At 58.6% G+C, this 19,242-nt stretch overlaps 1 protein-coding gene across 1 annotated transcript; it reads right to left on the bottom strand.

Moving 5' to 3' along the window:
- Positions 1–942: 942 nt before the first annotated feature.
- COL1A1 (collagen type I alpha 1 chain) lies at positions 943–18,544 on the bottom strand. Its single transcript, XM_023652710.2, has 51 exons — positions 18,094–18,544; positions 16,393–16,587; positions 16,266–16,300; positions 16,133–16,168; positions 15,943–16,044; positions 15,077–15,145; positions 14,790–14,834; positions 14,576–14,629; positions 14,335–14,388; positions 13,801–13,854; positions 13,629–13,682; positions 13,243–13,296; positions 13,116–13,160; positions 12,945–12,998; positions 12,799–12,843; positions 12,571–12,624; positions 12,181–12,279; positions 12,051–12,095; positions 11,856–11,954; positions 11,666–11,719; positions 11,399–11,506; positions 11,266–11,319; positions 10,890–10,988; positions 10,641–10,694; positions 10,454–10,552; positions 9,814–9,867; positions 9,541–9,594; positions 9,374–9,427; positions 9,217–9,270; positions 8,722–8,766; positions 8,529–8,627; positions 8,158–8,265; positions 7,635–7,742; positions 7,376–7,429; positions 7,104–7,157; positions 6,765–6,872; positions 6,623–6,676; positions 6,452–6,505; positions 6,154–6,315; positions 5,962–6,069; positions 5,716–5,823; positions 5,555–5,608; positions 5,341–5,448; positions 4,890–4,943; positions 4,667–4,774; positions 4,266–4,319; positions 3,820–3,927; positions 3,445–3,727; positions 3,147–3,337; positions 2,608–2,850; positions 943–2,487 (listed from the first exon to the last, which is right to left on the bottom strand). Exons 1-51 carry the CDS (start codon positions 18,194–18,196, stop codon positions 2,341–2,343), a joined length of 4,392 nt encoding a protein of 1,463 aa, XP_023508478.1. The 5' UTR covers positions 18,197–18,544; the 3' UTR covers positions 943–2,340.
- Between the last annotated feature and the right edge of the window lie 698 nt (positions 18,545–19,242).

Raw genomic sequence — 19,242 nt, forward strand, 5'->3', positions numbered from 1 at the left:
GGAGCTGAGCAGTCACCTTCCCTTTGGGGGCCTCAGGTTCTCAGGCAGGCAGAGAGGGGCGGGCAGAAGATAAAAGTAAAGGGAAGGGAGAGAGAAGCAGGAGGAAGAGGAAGCAGGAATTTTGAAAAGGATGAGGAATGGGCATGGGGCAGGGTCTGGGCTAAGCGACCTCCCCAGGCCACCCCCACCAGGGGGTCTCGTATTCTGGGGACTGAGAAGGCCCTGTGAATGCCTTGACTCCAGCTCTCCAAGAGCTGGGCCATCGCCCTCCCTCCTTCCTCTGGGAGCCCCTGTGAGTGAGCAGGAGGCCTCTTTGCTCCCATTTCCTCACAGATCCTCAGGGCAGACTCAGAGACCGCCTCACGCTGTACTGCTTGTTGCTCCTTGGGCAGGAGCTCAGGGCGGGCGAGGACAGGGGAGAGGCCAGACCACCCTCTATGTTTGCCCCCGGGGAGGCCTTGCTGAGGGGCTCCGGGTACTCCTCCCCAGTCCCACATCCCTCAGCCAGGTGTGGGCCTTGCTAGTGCCCCATGGGCAGTGCCTTCCACAGTCCCCAACCATGCAGAATGCCCACAGCAGCAGAGAGGGCAGCGAGAACTGATGGTGTTGGTGGGAGAGTGGGCGTGAGGTCTGGGCAGCGTGCATGTGTGTGTGTGTGTGTGAGAGAGTTGCTGCACATGTGGGTTGCCTATATGGCACTGTAAAGGAGAAGAGGGTTTGAAAGACATACCGGGAGGATTACACGAGAAAAAAGAAAAAGTGTCAAGACATAAGAAAGGCAATAGGAAGGGGGAGGGACCCTCCAGGGCACTAGATGAGGATGAGGGGAGGGAAGGGGCAAGAAACGGAAGGAGAACCCACCCACGCACCCCAAAGCACCCTCCCCAGGTCTCCCCTCCCCCGACTCCAAGGAAGGAAATTAGGAGGCCACCGCAGATATGCTTGGGTCATTTCCACATGCTTTATTCCAGCAATCAAAATAATTAAAAACATCTCAAATTATTATACACATACAAAATAGGTACAGAGTCTCTTGCTTCCTCCCACCCCTAGGGGAAAAAACTGCTTTGTGCTTTGGGAAGTTGTGCTCTGAAACCCAGCAGCGGCGAGAGGGGGACACAGGACAGACTATGAGAGGGGCTGTGAGGATGGGGTGCAGCTGAGGAGGAGAGGGTTTCAGAGGAGAGAGAGGTGGAGAGAGAGAGGCCGGAGAGGCGAGAGGCGGCGAGGGGGTGGAGAGAGTGGAAAGTGGGTGGCGCTGTCTGGAGCCGGCACTCTCTCCCCCACGTTAAATAGCACCTTTAGAAAATTCACATGAGTCCCCATCCACAAGAAAAAAAAAAAACAAAGAATAAAAAAAGACTTTGAACAAAAAGGAACATTTGCTGGCCTGGGGGGGGTGCGTCTCGACTTCTATAGCACCAGTGATTTCCTCCCCACCCCACCCCATCACAGAGATGTAGCACCTTTGGTATAAAATGGGGAGCCCCTTCATGCCCCCATCCCCGCCCCCACGCAGTTGCCCCGGTGACACAATAAAGACGAGAACGAGGTAGTCTTTCAGCAACACAATTACACAAGGAACAGAGCAGTCTCTCCCACCCAGCCCTGTGGCTGGGACTGACACGTGTCCTGAATCCGGTGTTTCTGCTCTGTTGTGGCCCCTCCTGACTTTCCTCCAAACCCGGCGGCGAGGGGCCAGTGGTCCCCCCGGGCATGCCCCCTCAAAAACAAAGAGGGGTATGTTGCAGGGGCCACGGGGATGCCAGATGGTAAGGCTTCTTTGGCAGTCTGAGAACCCCAGGTCCCCCCACGGTTTGGGGGTGCTGGGTGAGGGGAGCGGGCTGGGAGCGTGGGGGCCACTTGGGTGTTTTAGCATTGCCTTTGGTTGCTGGGCAGACAATGCATTGTTTCCTGTGTCTTTTGGGGAGACTTAGATTTGGGGAGCAGTGGAGGGGAGGCCCCAAGAAGGCATGGAGAAAGGAGCAGAAAGGGCAGCGTTGGGGTATCATAAGCCCAACGGGCAGAAAAGGACTTACCCCCACATGGGTCTTCAAGCAAGTGGACCAAGCTTCCTTTTTTAAAAAGTTATTTATTTATTCTTTTTTTTTTTTTGGTAAGGTTGAATGCACTTTTGGTTTTTGGTCATGGTCAGTTGGTCAAAGATAAAAACTAAGTTTGAGAGATGAATGCAAAGGAAAAAAATATTTTCCAAAGTCCATGTGAAATTGTCTCCCATTTTTTGGCTTTTTGGGGGGTTCAGTTTGGGTTGTTTGTCTGTTTCCAGGGGCAGGGGCAAGTGGACTGGGTGGGAGGGAGCCAGGTTGGGGCGGAGGGAGTTTACAGGAAGCAGACAGGGCCAATGTCGATGCCGAATTCCTGGTCTGGGGCGCCAATATCCAAGGGAGCCACATCGATGATGGGCAAGCGGGAGGTCTTGGTGGTTTTGTATTCGATCACTGTCTTGCCCCAGGCTCCGGTGTGACTCTGGGGTGAAGGGGAGACAATGGGAGAGGGGTGTCACCAAATGGGAGTGATGGAGTGAGGGGAACCCTGGCCTGCCAGGAAAGCCAAAGCCCAGAGAAGGGGCCCTGCTTGGGGACTCACCGTGCAGCCATCGTAGGTGACGCTGTAGGTGAAGCGGCTGTTGCCCTCGGCCCGGATCTCGATCTCGTTGGAGCCCTGGAGGAGCAGGGCCTTCTTGAGGTTGCCAGTCTGCTGGTCCATGTAGGCCACGCTGTTCTTGCAGTGGTAGGTGATGTTCTGGGAGGCCTCGGTGGACATCAGGCGCAGGAAAGTCAGCTGGATGGCCACATCGGCAGGATCGGAGCCCTGGCCACCATACTCGAACTGTGGGGTGGGGAGAATGAGGAGTCAATGACCGTGCTGGAGCCTCTAGTCCTGGCCTCCCTCCCTGAGGTCCTGTGAGAGCATCCGAGTGAAGCCCCACATCCAGAGGTGGCATCACTTGCCCCTGGGTACCTATGTCTGAGCCAGTATCAAGGACCCAGGACTCCTGTTTCCCAGCCCAGCTCTGTCTCTCACACTTAGCAGAGGTCTAGTCCACCAAAAGCTTCTCTCATGCCCCTTCGGAGCCTTGGGCCAGCCCATCTCGTGAGAGTGGTTCCAGGGTCCAGCTCACGCACCTGGAATCCGTCGGTCATGCTCTCGCCGTACCAGACGTGCCTCTTGTCCTTGGGGTTCTTGCTGATGTACCAGTTCTTCTGGGCCACTTGGGGCTGAGTGGGGTACACGCAGGTCTCACCCGTCTCCATGTTGCAGAAGACCTTGATGGCGTCCAGGTTGCAGCCTTGGTTGGGGTCAATCCAGTATTCTCCTGTGGTGGGGCAGGGCAAGGCAGAGTCAGGGGAGGTAAGGGAGGTGGGACACACGTGGGCATCTGGGCAGGAGGAGGAGGAAGGGCACAGCTGGGCAGGCGCTCACCGCTCTTCCAGTCAGAGTGGCACATCTTGAGGTCACGGCAGGTGCGGGCTGGGTTCTTGCGGCTGCCTTCGGGACTCCGGATGTTCTCGATCTGCTGGCTCAGGCTCTTGAGAGTGGTGTCCACCTCGAGGTCACGGTCACGGACCACATTGGCATCATCGGCCCGGTAGTAGCGGCCGCCATCGTGAGACTTCTCTTGAGGTGGCTGAGGCAAGAAGCTGAAGTCGAAACCACCGCTGGGAGGACCAGGGGGACCAGGGGGTCCAGGAGGGCCGGGGGGACCCTGTGCAGAAAGGGAGGAAAGCAAGGATTACCGGAGTCCGAGTGCTCTCAGGGCTGGAGGGCCATGGACAGATGGGGGGGGGGGCTACGTACAACAGGACCAGCATCACCAGTGCGACCACGAGGACCAGGGGGGCCGATGGGGCCTGGGAGACCGTTGAGTCCATCTTTGCCAGGAGCACCAGCAGAGCCAGGGGGACCCTACAGGGAGGAACTTGGTTGAAGATAGCCTGCCAGAAAGCAGGGGTCCACCCCAACTCTGGCAGAGAAGCCCACGACCCCCCTGCTTGTGGCTCCTCAGCCTCAGCATAGTTCATTCCCACAGCCAGGCCAGGAAACATCTTGTGGGAGGAAGGGGCGGGGAGGGGCAGGCCAAGGGCTGAGCAAGCTCGTCCGGGACTCTTCCACCCCTCTCCCATCCCCTGCCCCTGGACCCTCCTCCAGAGAAGTAGGGGACACCTGTCTCCCAGGCAAACAACCCTGAAGTGAACCTGGGCTTGGGACCCGGGAAGAGGAGATAGACAGAAGACGTGACTTACGCGGGGACCAGCAGGACCAGAAGCTCCAGAGGGACCTTGTTCACCAGGAGAGCCCTGAAGACAGACGCAAAGGCTATTCAGGCCCAGTGCGGGTCAAACCCAGTGCGGGGGGCCAGTGACCTGCACCCCGTCTCGTTATTCTGCAAATCTAGTCCCAAGGTGTCCATGGGCTGAGACCCCTCTTACATCCCTCTTTGTGCACCCCTTGCCTTCAGAGGCTTCTTGGAAATGCCCCCCAAATCTTCAGAACCCAGTCCCCACTAGGGAGGAGAAAGAATGACTCTCCAGAGGGGGAAACTGAGGCAAAGGGTCCCCCCCCCAATCATACAGCAGGGCATGGGGAGGTGAGAAGAGAAGATTCAGTGGCAGCTGGGGGCTGGGGAGGGGCTGAGCATACTCACGGGAGGACCAGGGGGACCCTGGAGACCAGAGAAGCCACGGTGACCCTTAATGCCTCTGTCGCCCTGTTCGCCTGTCTCACCCTTGTCACCACGGGGGCCTTGGGGTCCCTAGAAGAGAAGAGGGGACAAGCTGTCAGGTAGAAGGCTCACGAACACTGAGTGGGGTGCAGTCCACATCTGGACAAGAGCTCTGAGGACATGAGGGCCAAAGCAGGGCACTTACAGCAGGACCACGGGCACCAACGGGGCCGATGGGACCAGCAGGACCAGCAGGACCCTGGGGAGTGCAGAGAGAGTGTCAGATCTTGGTAGAGCCTGAGCTGCAGGATAAGGCCACCCCAAGGCCCAATCCCTCTTCCTTTGCATCCTTTCACATTATGTCCATCTCTCCTGAGCCCCAGATGAATTTCATGTGAATTCTGGCCACGTGTGAGCCGGGGCAAGCACCTGGGGACAAACTCCATTCCTCAGAGGGGACAGGGTACTGTTGGGACAGGGGCCTTGAAGCTGATCTGGGGCTCAATGTTTTCGGGGAGACCAAAGGCCTGGACATCCTGCAAGATGTCCTCTCCTCCCAGCCTAGGTGAAGTCAGATGTCCATCTACAGGCCCCTGGGGAGGCCTGGAGAGTCCCCGGCTTGACCAGAAGCAGCAAGCCGGAACCCAGCTACTTACAGCCTCACCACGATCGCCACTCTTGCCAGCAGGGCCAACGGGGCCAGGGGCACCAGGGGCACCAGGAGCACCAGGGGGTCCAGCAGGGCCAGTCTCACCACGGTCACCCTGGGAGAGGAGAGGAGTGGAGTACATGTCAGCTCCAGGCGAAGGAACCAGGTGGGGGCGAGGGAGCGGCAGGCAGGGCTGTGGCCCTGGGGTGCAGCCGTCTTACCTTGGGGCCAGGAGAACCGTCTCGTCCGGGGGAGCCTTCAGCACCAGGGGATCCCTACAGAGAGAGTGACGGAGGTGAGAGTCAGCCAAGGGGAGGGAGGCTCAGGTCAAGGCCAAAGCCGCTGTGCTGGGGACACTGGAATGGGGCTGGTGACTACTCACTTCACGTCCAGACTCGCCAGGGGGTCCAGCCAATCCAGGGGGGCCCACGGGACCAGGGGGGCCACGTTCACCACTTGCTCCAGAAGGACCTTGCTTACCGGGTTCACCCTGGGGGAGAAGGAAGAGTCAGGCCAGAGATGGGGATGGGGTCCCCAGGTCATCCATCACATCTGTCCTCACTGGCCCCACCACCCCAACTCCTGTGATGGTTCTTTTTGGGGTCCCCCAAGATGAGGGGGCACTCACAGAGGGGCCAGGAAGACCAGGGAAGCCTCTTTCTCCTCGCTGACCGGGCAGACCGACCACACCACGCTGTCCAGCAATGCCCTGAGGCCCAGGAGTGCCGGGAGCACCCTGTGGGAGGAAGATGGCGGTGAGGGACCGTACAGAGGCCAAGGTCCATGCCCCGACTCAGGACCCCTCCAACCTCGCACTTACAGCAGGTCCGTCAGCACCAGGAGATCCCTTCTCGCCAGCGGGGCCAGGGGGCCCAGGGGGACCGGCCTCACCAGGACGTCCAGCGGGGCCAGTCTCACCACGGGGGCCTTTGCCGCCTTCTTTGCCAACAGGGCCAGGAGGGCCAGGGGGTCCAGCATTTCCCTGGACGGGGAGAAAAGGGGCTGTCAGATTCCAGTGGATTTTGGAGCACTACTGAGGCTTCAGTTGGGCCCACCACCCTCCTGACAGCCTGTGCCCCAACCCCCAGAGAAGTGGCATCTCCACCACAGATACTTACAGAGGGGCCGGGGGGACCGACTCGGCCAGCAGCACCAGGGAAACCAGTAGCACCCTGGCGGAAGAGGACAAAGCAGTAGTTAACAGGAGGACAGCTCCTCACCTGGCCCAGCCACCCCTACCTCTGAAGGTGGGCAGGGGAGAGCCGCATGAGAGAGACTGAGATACTCACAGGGGGACCAGCGCTGCCACGAGCACCTTTGGGTCCAGGAGCACCAACGCTACCCTGTAGGAGAGCACAGAAGTGTCAAGGCTGGGCCAATCCTGGGTCCAGCCCTACCAGCAGCTCAGGGCCTAGAGGATAAGATACTCACAATGGGGCCAGGGGGTCCGGCGGGTCCAGCAGGGCCAGGGGGACCAGCATCGCCTTTAGCACCAGCATCACCGGGTTCGCCTTTAGCACCAGGTTGGCCATCAGCACCCTGGGGAAGGAGGGAGCGTGGTGAGTGGAGGAGCTACATATGTTAGAGGAGGGAGCCGGGTGGTGCCACGGGGCTGGGTAAGGACAGGAACTGCAGGCAGAAAGATGCCTGAATGGGAGACAATCCTCTCCCCACCCTCCTTCCCTGGGCCAACGCCTTTGTCCTCATTCAGTCACCCAAGGCCCGGGGTCCCAGTTGGTGATGGAAAAGGAAGGCGGTCTTGGTACTCACAGGGGGGCCAGCAAAGCCAGCAGGGCCGGGAGGACCAGGCTCACCACGGTCTCCCTAGAAGAAAAGGAGGCAGACTGGAGACATGCTCTGATGTGGAGGAAAGTAAGATAGAGTGGAGGGACAGTGGGAGGAGGGGGGCCCTGAGGAGCATTCCCCAGGGCCCATGGAGGTAGGAGTCATGAAGGTGGAGGAGACAAAGAAAGAGGACCAGGGGGCATATGAAGGGAGAGAAAGGCCAAGTATGGGGTCTTAACCGGGTCTTCTGTACTTACGGGGGCACCACGAGCTCCAGTGGGACCAGCAGGACCGCTAGGACCAGTTTCACCCTGAGAGGGAGGGACAGGAGGCTCAGGGTCAGGGGTTCCCCTTGAACACTCCTGACCCCAGAAGAGCCTCCCCTCCCTTTTGGTCTGCCTAGCTTCCTGAGTCGCCAGCTGGGAATGCAGGACCTGCTTTCCTGGCCGAGCCATGCCCAGGCATGCTGGGGGAAGCTGTGTGTTAGGGCAGAAAGTGGGGAAGCTGCCACCTCACCTTGTCGCCAGGGGCACCAGCGGGGCCAGGAGGACCGATGGGGCCAGTCAGACCACGGACGCCATCTTTGCCAGGAGAACCATCAGCACCTTTGGGACCAGCATCGCCCTAAAGACATGGGAAAGCCTGAGACTTCCAGTGTGGGGCAAGGAGGCAACCTCTCGTGGCTTGCTTGTGTCTGAGACCCCTCCCCAGATCTTCCTTGCCCCCACCTGTGCCAAGGACTCAAGATCTTTCAGGGGAAAATGTGCCTGCCTGAGGATTGTGGCGGAACCTAGGTTAAGAAGCCCCTGCCTTGAGTTGAGAGAGGAATGAGGGATCTCCCTTTCAGGAGGCGGCCCCACCTCTTGTTGCCATGTTAACTGATGGGAAGAGATGGGCCTGGACCACAGGTAGACAATTTATCAGCAAAGAGGCCAGAGGGGAAGAAGGGAAGATTCAGGAGAAGAGGGAAAGATCCCAGGGAGGGGAAAGAGAGAGATGACAACCACACAGGACTCAGGGGAGGGGAGCTTGGACTTACTCTGTCACCCTTAGGGCCTGGAAGACCAGCTGCACCTCGTTCACCAGGCATTCCCTGAAGGCCAGGGGCACCCTGGCTGCCGGGAGCTCCAGGGGCACCAGCATCACCCTATGTGACAACCAAGAGGACTGGAGTGAGACCTGGGGTCACAGCCCACTCCTGAGCCCCCTCCTGATATCTCCTAGGCTTGATTCTGAGACCAAAGACAGGCACCAGCTAAGAGGGCAGACTCAGCCCAGAGCCTCAGGCTGCACGTGGACTCCATCCCAGTCTTGTCCCTCTGCCCCTCCCCCACATCTAGGTGGCTTTGGTCACAGCCAGGCGTCCCCTGCCTTAGGAGGGGTGAGACCTGGTCCCCAAGCTGCCCTCACCTTAGCACCATCGTTGCCAGGGGCACCGTTGGACCCACGGGGACCTGCAGGACCGGGGGGACCTTGCACACCACGCTCACCGGGGAAACCTCTCTCTCCCTAGAAGGGAAGGAAGGACAGGGCACGTGATGGTGGCTCCAGAGATAGGGCCGTCTCGAGGCATCTCGACGGGAGCAGCAGAGGCGTTACTTACTCTTGCTCCAGAGGGGCCAGGGGCACCAAGGTCTCCAGGAACACCCTGAGGGGGAGAGAGGGACAGAAAATGAGAAAACCTGCCTGGGCCTCTCCACTGGAAAGCACTGCTGTCCTCCTCCTGGGGACCCCCGTTCTGTGATTACAGACCAACCCCTTCTCAGCACCGAACTGAAATTAGCCCTCTACTCCTCCTCAGATGTGTCAAAGACCGACCCCCTCCCCAAACTTTGGATTGAGAAGAAGTCACAGAGTATTCCAGCAGCTCTACAAAGAAGTCAGCCAGACTAGCAGCCAAGCAGCTCCTTCCAGACCATATCACGCAGAGGTGCAGCTCCCTGCTTCCCTCTGTGTGGCTCCCTTCGTGATGGGAAGTCCTTGCTGGTGTCTAACCGTGATCCCTCTGGCTGACAGTTGTCTGATTAGCTAGGATGGCTGGCCTCTCCCTCTGTAATCCCTGCCTTTCCCACCTCTCTGGCCGGCTGCTACCTCTTACCTGTTCACCGGGTTTGCCTGATTCACCAGGAGGACCAGCGGGGCCAGGGAGACCCTGTAGGGTGGGAAATGGGGGAGAGTAGGGGGAGGGATTAGATCTGGAAGAGAACAAAGGGGAGCCCAGCCCTCGCCGACACCCTGACCGCTGTGAACCTCACCTGGAATCCTGGGGAGCCAGCAGGACCTTGTTCACCTCTCTCACCAGCGGGGCCCTGTCACAGAGAGAGCTGGGGTCATGGGAAGGCCCAGGAGAGGAGGGCGGGAGTGTCTCCCTTTCCTGCTCCACAGTGCCCCCTCCCCAAGTCTGCCTGTCAGGGACACTTACAGCAGGGCCGGGGGGTCCCTGAGCTCCAGCTTCTCCATCTTTGCCAGCAGGGCCCTGTGGGGAGACAGCAAAGAAGAATTCAGGGTGGTGAGGCAGGCGGGCAGCTGGAGGAAGAGTGCGCAGGTGGGGGTGGGGGGGCCTGGGGCTGGGAGCTCCAGATGCTCTGGTGATGGGCTGCGGCCTCCTGCATCCCTCCTGCATCCCTCCTGCAGGGATGGGGAAGTGTCATGGGCAGGGGCAGGAAGGGGACAGGGACCAACAGGAGATACTTACCACAGCACCGGGGGGTCCGGGAACACCTCGTTCTCCAGCTTTGCCAGGCTCTCCCTGTGGGGAAAGAGAGTGAGGGTTGAGGGGGCTGAAGTGGGAGACCGGGGCCTCCTGGGTCCCTCCCGTTTACTTCGAGCAGACTTTTTATAACGAGCTTTCTCATCTACCACCTCTGGCCCTGGGGAAATGCCTTTTTACTGCTCTGTCCCTTAGCCTTTCCCTGGGCCCTCTCCTCACGACCACATGCCCCTTCAAGCTCCTCTTTCACCCTCTCCCTTCATCCTCCCGGTCATATGCCTGTGGTGACCTGAGTTACAAAGGACTTTCATCTCCTCTTGTATCTCTTTTTGATCCTCAAAGAACCCACCAAGATTTGGGGGTTCTTGTCATACAAAAGGCCTATTCTATCTCCATGTGTTTATGAGGGGCACCAATAACATTTATTTCCAGAGATAAAGCAATGATTGTGGAGCCAAGAGACAGCTCTCATTTTATAGATAAGGCGACTGAGGCCCAGAGAGGGGCAATGAGTGACCTGAGGCCACACAGCAAGTCAGTGGCAGAGCTAGGACCAGAGCCCAAGACTCTCGCCTCCTGGGCGTGTCTGTCCCTGGCTCTGTGATGCTCCTCCCTGAATACTCACGGCAGCACCTTTAGGTCCAGGGAATCCCATCACACCAGCCTGACCACGGGCACCAGGGGGACCTGGAGGTCCGGGGCGACCATCTTGACCAGCGGGACCCTGAGGATGGGAAGGCACAAACGCAGAGATGAGGGCAGCGAGCGGGCGAGCAGGGGAGCAGGAGAGGCCTAGGGGGAGCGATACTTACAGGGGGCCCAGTTTTGCCGTCAGGACCAGGGCTGCCAGGGCTTCCAGTCAGACCCTAAGGAGGAGGCAGAGAGGTGTGAGCGGGTGAGGGAGATGGGCGATGGGGGGAGCGGGGGGAGACGACTGGGGGCGGGGGTGGGGGGCACTCCAGAAGGCAGATCTGTGGTCCTGCCCCAAAGTGGCTCATCCCAGACCCCACGCAGGATGAGCAGGGTCTGGGGCTGAGTAGGGCAGAGGGCTGGGGTCTCACCTTGGCACCAGGCAGACCGGCTTCACCGGGGCGACCAGCTTCACCAGGAGAACCTTTGGGACCAGCAGGGCCAGGAGCACCACGTTCACCAGCGGGACCCTGGGTGGGGAAGTCACGGGAAAAATTAGGGTCTTGGGTCTGGGCTTCTTTGCCACAGGCCAGCATCTTCTTCCCCCCAGTGGGGCAGGGGAGCTTTGAGGGACATTGGTGGAGGTGGGAAGGTCGAGGGGAGGCTGAGTGTGCAGACAGTCCTGCAGCCACAGCGTGGAGCACTAACGACTGGGGGTGGAGGTGGGAAGAGGCTGACTACATTGAAAGAGGAAGGTAATGCCTAGGGAGCAGCAGGGTCAACTTCCCAGACGGGGAGAGAGGTTACCTTGGGACCAGCAACACCATCTGCGCCAGGGAAGCCACGGGCACCAGGTCCACCCTGCAGGAGGAGAGGAGGCCAGTGAGCTCAGACACGCAGGCACCAGGCCGGCACTGGGGGCGTAGAAGGGGACACTTACACGCTCGCCAGGGGGTCCGGGCAGGCCAGTGGGTCCAGGTTCACCTCGGGCTCCTCGCTTTCCTTCTTCCCCAGCAGGGCCAGGGGGGCCTTGAATACCAGTGGGGCCCTGGGGAGGGCAGAGGGGGAGCGGCCTGCAGTAAGGGGCCATCCTGGTGCAGGCTCCAGAGCCAGCTCGAGGCTGGGCCTCCAGCACCAGAGGCTCCCGGTCCCCTCTGAGTCTCCCTCAAGGGGCTCTGAGGGCAAATGGGCTGAGCAGGGCACTTACGGGCTCTCCCTTGGCACCGGTGTCTCCTTTGTTGCCGGGAGCACCAGGTTCACCCTGTGTTGGGGGAGGAGCAGAGGATGAGCGGAGAGTTGGGGGTGTTCAGTTGGCCTGGATCTTCATACTCCCCAGAAGAGAGCCACACTGGGGCCAGCACATGGGGTGGGGCAGAAGTGACAAGAGCGGTACTTACGCTGTTACCCTTGGGACCAGGGGGGCCACTGGGGCCCTGGGGTCCAGAGGGGCCTCGGGCACCAGGGAAGCCAGGAGCACCAGCAATACCAGGAGCGCCCTGTGGGAGGCAGAACAGGTTGAGACCGGGAGTCGGGGGCACGGGGCAGGTGGGAGTGGGCACCAGGGGCAGCTCTGAAACCTGCAAGATACTTACATTGGCACCCTTAGCACCAGGCTGTCCATCAGCACCAGGGTTTCCCTGTGGCACAGAGAAAGCAGGGTGAGTGACAGGCAAGGACTCTGAGTTGAGAAGTGGTACAGGGGACTGAGGAGGTGACACTTACAGCGGGGCCAGCAGCACCAGCGGGGCCGGGGGGGCCAGGCTCACCACGCACACCCTGGGGACCTTCAGAGCCTCGGGCTCCTTGGGGACCAGCTTCACCCTGGATGGGAAGAAAGGACATGACAGGAGCTGCCCTGGAAGTCCAGCCTCACCCCTAGAAGAGGACAGGAGGCCAGGGAACGGAAGGGGTGTGGGGGGAAGGGGAAGGGGTCAGGGAAGGGGCAGGAGACCAAGAATCAGGACTCCAAGGTCAGAGACGGGGACCCCATGACAAAAGTCCTGGGGAATGGGCTTCTCACTTGCCACTCCGGGTCCATTAGGTTTGGGAAGCAGGAAGACACCCGCCCCTTAGCCTGTGGAAGCTTTGCTCAGAGGAGGTCGGGGGTCTCACCTTAGCACCAACAGCACCAGGGAAACCAGGAGGACCAGCGGGGCCAGTGGGACCCTGTGAATGAAATGGAGGTGTTAGCAAGAAGAAAGGTGGCAGCTGCAGGTCGCACCCTGGGACAGAAAAAGTCCTGAGGTCCAGACCAACATGGGCTACCCCCACTATCAGCCCAAGAGCTGACCCTGAGACCCTCCCCACTCCCAGGCACCAAGGTCTAGGGGTGGTACTCACAGGGGGTCCAGCAGCACCAGTAGCACCATCATTTCCACGAGCACCCTGCAGAAGAGAGGGGAAGTCCCGGTTACGTCCGTTGAGCACTGGCCAGTCCCTGTAGCTTCCAGAGCCCAGGGGTCCCCCACAAGGCCAGGAGTACTTACAGCAGGGCCAGGGGCTCCAGGGCGACCTCTCTCACCAGGCAGACCACGGGGACCCTGACAGCAAAACCAAGAGAAACCATGTCAGATGAGAGAGACATCCCTGTCCCCCAATCCCCCATCTTGTTCCTATACTCTGCTTCCTCTCTTCCTTCTAGAACTGGTCGCACTCACCATCTGGCCAGGAGCTCCATTTTCACCAGGGCTACCAGGTTCACCCTAGAGAGCAGAGAACAGAGTTAGGAATTTGTTCATGGCAGGGAGGTGGAGGATCGTGACATTCAGACATGGACATTCTTACCTTGGGGCCAGCAGGACCAGCATCTCCCTTGGCACCATCCAAACCACTGAAACCCTAAGGTGAGAAGGAGAGGCAAGGTGAGACCCTGTGGAGGGGTGGACCACTTTGACATCCACCCAGGCCTCAGAAGGAGCCTCAGGAGGTCCTCACAGCCATCCCCCTGTCTCTGAGCTGGACAAAACCCCAGCTGGCCCAAGATCTCACCCGATCCTTTTGTCAAGACTTCTTCCCCACCAGTGGGAAGTTTTTTTGGATGTCTACTCTCTATCTCTTGGGACTTCTTTAGCTGCCACCCACCCCAACACACACTAGGATCCTTTGGGGAAGGGGCTGGAATGGTGGGATGCTGGGACTTTGAAAACTTCGATGACTTAAAGGAGACTCACTCTGTGTCCCTTCATTCCAGGGAGGCCAGCTGTTCCAGGCAATCCCCGAGCACCCTGGAGAGCAAAGAAAGGGAGAACAGAGGCAGGGCTGTTAGAAGACGCCACCGACGACACAGCTCCCACACGATGCCCGAACGCAGCGAGGCCGGGGCCAGCCAGCTATCCTGCTCACCTGAGGTCCAGGAGGCCCACGCTCACCAGGACGACCAGGCTTTCCAGCTTCACCCTGCGATGGAGAGAAAAGGCCATCGTGCCCATGCCCCCTGGGCTGGAAAATTGTGGAAGGTCTGAATCTTCTTGGGATTGTCGAAGGTCAGGCTTAGGGGTCCAGAATCTTATTTAGAGCTCAGTTTAAATTGGTGAATTCCGAGTCCCTCCAAAGGAATTTCTGTTTATTTCTCCCACCATTGTTTTGCTCTTCACAATACGGGGAGCAAATCTGAAGTGCCCAGAGTGGTTAAGCCTAGGGAAGTCATTCACCCTGAGGGATGGGACTGGGGACTGCTTTAAGGTGGCTGGGGCCAGGGGAGACGGAGAAGGGTGAAGATCATTGTTCAAGGGCAGCGCCATGGGTCAGGGAGAACTTGCCCTCCTTTCTTGGTGTGTCACCCCCAAAGGCGGTGGGGCCAATGGGGTGTAGATGACAGAGACCTAGCCCATGCAGGCAGTGGGGGTCAGACGGTGTCTTCTCTCGGGGGCTACTTACATCATCTCCGTTCTTGCCAGGGGGGCCAGGGGGACCGCGGGGACCCATGGGACCCTGGAGGAGATAAGAGGAGCAGTTAGAACCACTGGGATAAGGAAAAAAGAAGGAGAGGACTGGGATTGGAAGGAGGAGGTAGGGACCACTCCAGATACAGGTGTCACAATAGGAGAATCTGCATTTGTCGAGGGAGTGTGTATTTGTATAGAATACATGTTTAGAGTACACGTTGAGGGACACTTACTGAGGCTCCAGGCTCGCCAGGCTCACCAGGGGGGCCTTGGAAACCTTGGGGACCCTGGAGAACAAGGAGACAGGGATGGGGTTAGAAGGGCAAGTCCCTGCCAACCTTTCCCCATCTCACCAAGAGATCTCTGAGCACTTTCCTGCCCTCATCCCAATCCTCCCTCTGAAAGACCAAAGCCCAAGTGGTGTGTGAAGACATCCTGGATACTCACGGGCGCGCCAGGGGGGCCAGGGAGACCACGAGGACCAGAAGGACCCTACAGAAAGGAAAGAAGGGGAAGCCACAGTGATACCTCTGTAGGAAAGAGCAAGGTGGGTGAAGTCTGGCTATCTCCCAACGGTTCCTATTGTTTTGCATCCTCTCTGGACTCTGAGGTCCCAGAAGTCGTCTTGACCTCCCAAGTTATCTATGCCACCCCCATATGCCCATCACTGGCCCATCTTGTCTGCATTCCCATCGGCTCCTCTTCTGTCATCTCTACACCCCCTGGTGGCTCACCATGGGGCCAGGCACGGAAATTCCAGCAGATTTCTCATCATAGCCATAAGACAACTGGGGAGCAAAGTTCTAGAAAAAACAAGAGAGAGTGCATGAGAAAGCAGTGAGTTGAAAGGCAGAAGACATCACCAACAACGGGACACACTGACATCATTGCCTCCTCCCGTGATGCATTAAGAGCAACAACAACATCCCTTGTGAGACATTCCTGCCAAAAACGCACCGCCTGAATCTAATTATGAGCACACGTCTGCCAAACCCAAATTGAGTGACAGTCTACAAAATGACTGGCCTCTTCCAAAAATTTCAGAGACGTGAAAGATAAAGTCTGAGGAATGTTCTAGATAAAAGGAAACTAAAGAGACATGACAATTAAATGCAATTCATGATCCCAGATTGTATCCTGGCTCAGGGAAAAAAAAATTGCTATAGAGAACATTATTGGGTCATTGGTAGAATTTGAATATGGGTTGTATTTTACATAATAGTATTCTCTCAATATTAGATCTAAATGTAATCATTGTGCTACGATCATGTAAGAGAATGTTCTTGTTCTCAGGAAATACTGATTTAGGAGCAAAGGGACATAATATCAGCAAGTTACTCTCAAATGGTTCACACACACACAAAATTATGATAATTATATGTATGCATAAACAGAGACTGGTAAAGCAAATGTGACAAACTGTGAAGGGTGTATGAGAGTTCTTTGCACTGCTCTTGCAACTTTTCTGTAATTTTGAAATTATTTCAAAATATAAAGTATGCCAACTGCCAAACGAAAAAAAACCCCACAAAAACACCCTAGGGCGATGAGGGGAGCGCACGAGGCCTTCCACAAGCCAGCGTGGAGCCTCTCCACTTACTCCTCCGAGGCCAGGGGGTCCGGGAGGTCCAGGAGGCCCGGGGGGGCCGGGGAGTCCAGGCTGTCCGGGGATGCCATCTCGGCCAGGGGGGCCTGCGGGTCCCTGCAGGGGGAGAGGGCGACTGGGTGAGCGCAGGCCAGTAGCCACACCCACCTCCAGCCCTCAACAGCGGAGAGAGCAAAACGCTTACCCTTGGGCCTCGGGGACCAGTGTCTCCTTTGGGTCCCTATAGGGTAGGGGGAAAAAAACCAGAAGAAGCCGGGTTAGGGAAGGGAGGACCGTGGTCACGGGCAGGGTGGCAAAAGTCGAGGGTAGAGGATTACCTCGACTCCTGTGGTTTGGTCGTCTGTAGGTGACACTAGGGGGAGAAGAGACGCGGGTTAGGGGCAGGGTGGGGGCTCCGGTGCCCCGACGGCCCCGCCCTCCGCCCGCCCCAGGCCCCAAGCGTACCCTGGCCTTCGGGGCAGACGGGGCAGCACTCGTCCTTGGGGACCGAGGCTCCGGGACAGTTCTTGGTGTCTTCGCAGATCACGTCATCGCACAACACGTTGCCATTGTCGCAGATACAGACCCGGCAGGGCTCGGGTTTCCATACGGCTCGGTCGTGGTACCTGAGGCCGTCCTGTATGCAGGTGACTGCTGGGACTGTGGCAAGAGGGGAAGAGAGGGCCTGTCAGCGGCGACCGAGCCTCCCACCTTGGGGCTCCAGGGGCCCCAACTCTATCCGCCCTTCTCCTCCGATTTAGAGACGCATTTAGATTTTCCATTTCCCGCCTCCTCCTCCTTTTTTTCCCCTTCCTTTTCCCAAAATCCTTCAAAGCTCGTCTGCTCCTCATCAGAGCCAGTGACAGCGTCGAGGCGCCTGGCCAGCGCGGCTATAACTCTTTCCAGTTCTCAGGAATTTAAACAAAGCTCTAGGCCGAGGTTGTTTCCAACTCCAACCTCAGCCCATTGGCGCTGAAGCCAAGTGAAATAAAAAGCCACTGGGTGGGGGAGTGGGGGGTGGGGGAGTGGGAAGGAGAGAGGAGGGGCTCTGTCAGGAGGGCAGAATTGTGGGGCGTGGTTTGGGTGGAGACAGGAGGAAGGAATGGGAGGAGAGATGGGAGGTCCAGCCCCCACTCGGCCCCATTCCTCGGGCAGGTGGGACGGCGTGGGCGGAGCTAGGAGGATGGGGAGGGGCTGATTGGCGTGGCGTCCCGCCCAGAAACTTGAAATGTACCCCAAAAGTAGGATACGCCCTACACTCCAGCGCCCAGACATCTCAAAAGCCCTGTCTTAGGGACAACTCCCGTCTTCCGAAGCCAGCCAGTGCCTCTGGGTCCCTCTTTAGCCAAAGAACCAAAAGCCGCAAATAGTAATAAAGTTAGTTAGCCAAGCCCACCGCGCGAGCTTCTCCCCAGGCGGCCACTAGGTGGCGGGCAACACTAAGCAATTTCCCGGGACTGGCCGCTTCCTTTAGAGACAGGGGCTACCCAGTCTCCAGTTGTATTTTCCAGGTCTAGAGGTGGGGTCCACACCCGGCAATAACCCCCATTTTCCCTCTCCAGCTCCTGCCCCGGGAAGCGCTGGACAGGGAGGCGCGGTGCTCAGTGTTGATCAGCAGAGGGCGCAAGGACCCGCCCTGCCAAGTCCGCGCCAAAGTTTCTCAACCTCCAACCCGCCCACTCTCCGCGCCCCCTCCCCCTCGGCCCGGCACCCCCGCGGCCCCAGGAACACTGTCTAGCCTGCAGAGAGGGCAAACAATCTTTCCCTGTGAATCATCGCACAGCCTTCCCGATCGCTTTTACATCTTGGGCTCCAAATTCCCAGCTCGGCACCCGCATCCCATCTTCGACGTACTTTTCCCCCCACCCGCGCCCAGACCCCCATTTTCCCTGTTGTACGCCGCAGCGCGCGCTCGGGACTCCCTCCTGTGCCAACTCAGGCCGAGATGCATCCTCCTCTCCCACTCCTGGGGGACGTTCATCTACACTCCCCGCCCAGGGTGCACGCCCTTCTCTCCCAGGGCGCCGACCAAGAGCCCTCACCATCTGCCCTCCATCCCTGAGTCTCCGGAGCATCCCGAGTCTCATTTTAGGGTGCGGACTCCCCGGGACCGAGCGCAGGGCAGAATACCAAGTAGCCCTGGACTCCCAAAAGTTTGGGACTTACTGTCTTCTTCTTGGCCTTCTTCTTGGCCCTCCTCTTGGCCGTGCGTCAGGAGGGCGGTGGCCGCTAAGAGGAGCAGGAGCCGGAGGTCCACAAAGCTGAACATGTCTAGACCCTAGACATGTAGACTCTTTGCGGCTGGGGTGGGGGTTAGCGTCCGCTCATGCGTGGCCTCACTCTCCGCGTGCCTCCTGCTCCGACCCCGAGGGGAAACTCCCGTCTGCTCGGACGACCGGCCCGGGGCCCTTTTATACCATCTTGATGGAGAGCGGGGAGGAACCCTGCCCCTGGGAGAGGGGGAGCCGGCTGCCCGTCCCCCAGCCAATCAGAGCTGCCTGGCCCGGCCCCCAATTTTGGAGTTGGAACGGAGAGGGGGAGGAGGAGGGAAGAGAAGGGAAGGGAGTCCACCGCGCATCTCCCCCTTCACAGCTCGGCCTCCCCAGCCCCCCAGCTCAGCCGGGGCCAGAGATGCTGCCGCTGGGGTGCACCTAGGTCCTCAGTATGGTGTGGGCTAAAAAGTGGGTAGGGGTGCCACTTCGGCTTTCTTCCTGGGATCCCCCAATCTGGAGACACTGGAATTGGGGAGTGGGTAGGGAGCCTTCCAAAGGTGGAAGGATTGGGGTAATTGGGAGAGGGTCCTCCTGGCCATTCCTCATTCACCCTCCTGACATCCTTGGCAAGAGCTGAGGGATGAGTGTGAAGAGGCCAGCGGGGGACCCCTCCAAAACAGCGCAGACCAGAGAATTAAAAAGATGTACCTGTTAGGGGTGTCTTCTGGTGTGGCCGGGGTAAGGAACTTAGGAATATTTGGGGAACAAGTTAGAAATTCCTTTAGACCTTAAGAATTAGATACTTGGGGGAGGAGTGCTGGGAAGACGGGTTTTATTTTGATGGTGTTGATTCTTCTGCCATGCCTCAGGCTCCAAGAGGGACTCAAATGTTCTCCCTCAAACCCTGGGCATGATTGAGAGAGACGGGATGGGGAGGCTGAGGCACTGGGTGAGAAATTTGACTATGTGGTCTGTCTCTCCAAAAGGAAGCTTCGGTGTTGGGTGATGGGCAGGAGGGCAGTGGTGGGGAATTGCTAGGACTCTTCCATCCGAGGGGGAGTGAGTTTGCACGGGGAGGGCTGTGATCAATGGTGACTTAGAA

This window comes from Equus caballus, chromosome 11, assembly GCF_041296265.1.
Source record: "Equus caballus isolate H_3958 breed thoroughbred chromosome 11, TB-T2T, whole genome shotgun sequence".
Lineage (NCBI taxonomy): Eukaryota > Metazoa > Chordata > Mammalia > Perissodactyla > Equidae > Equus > Equus caballus.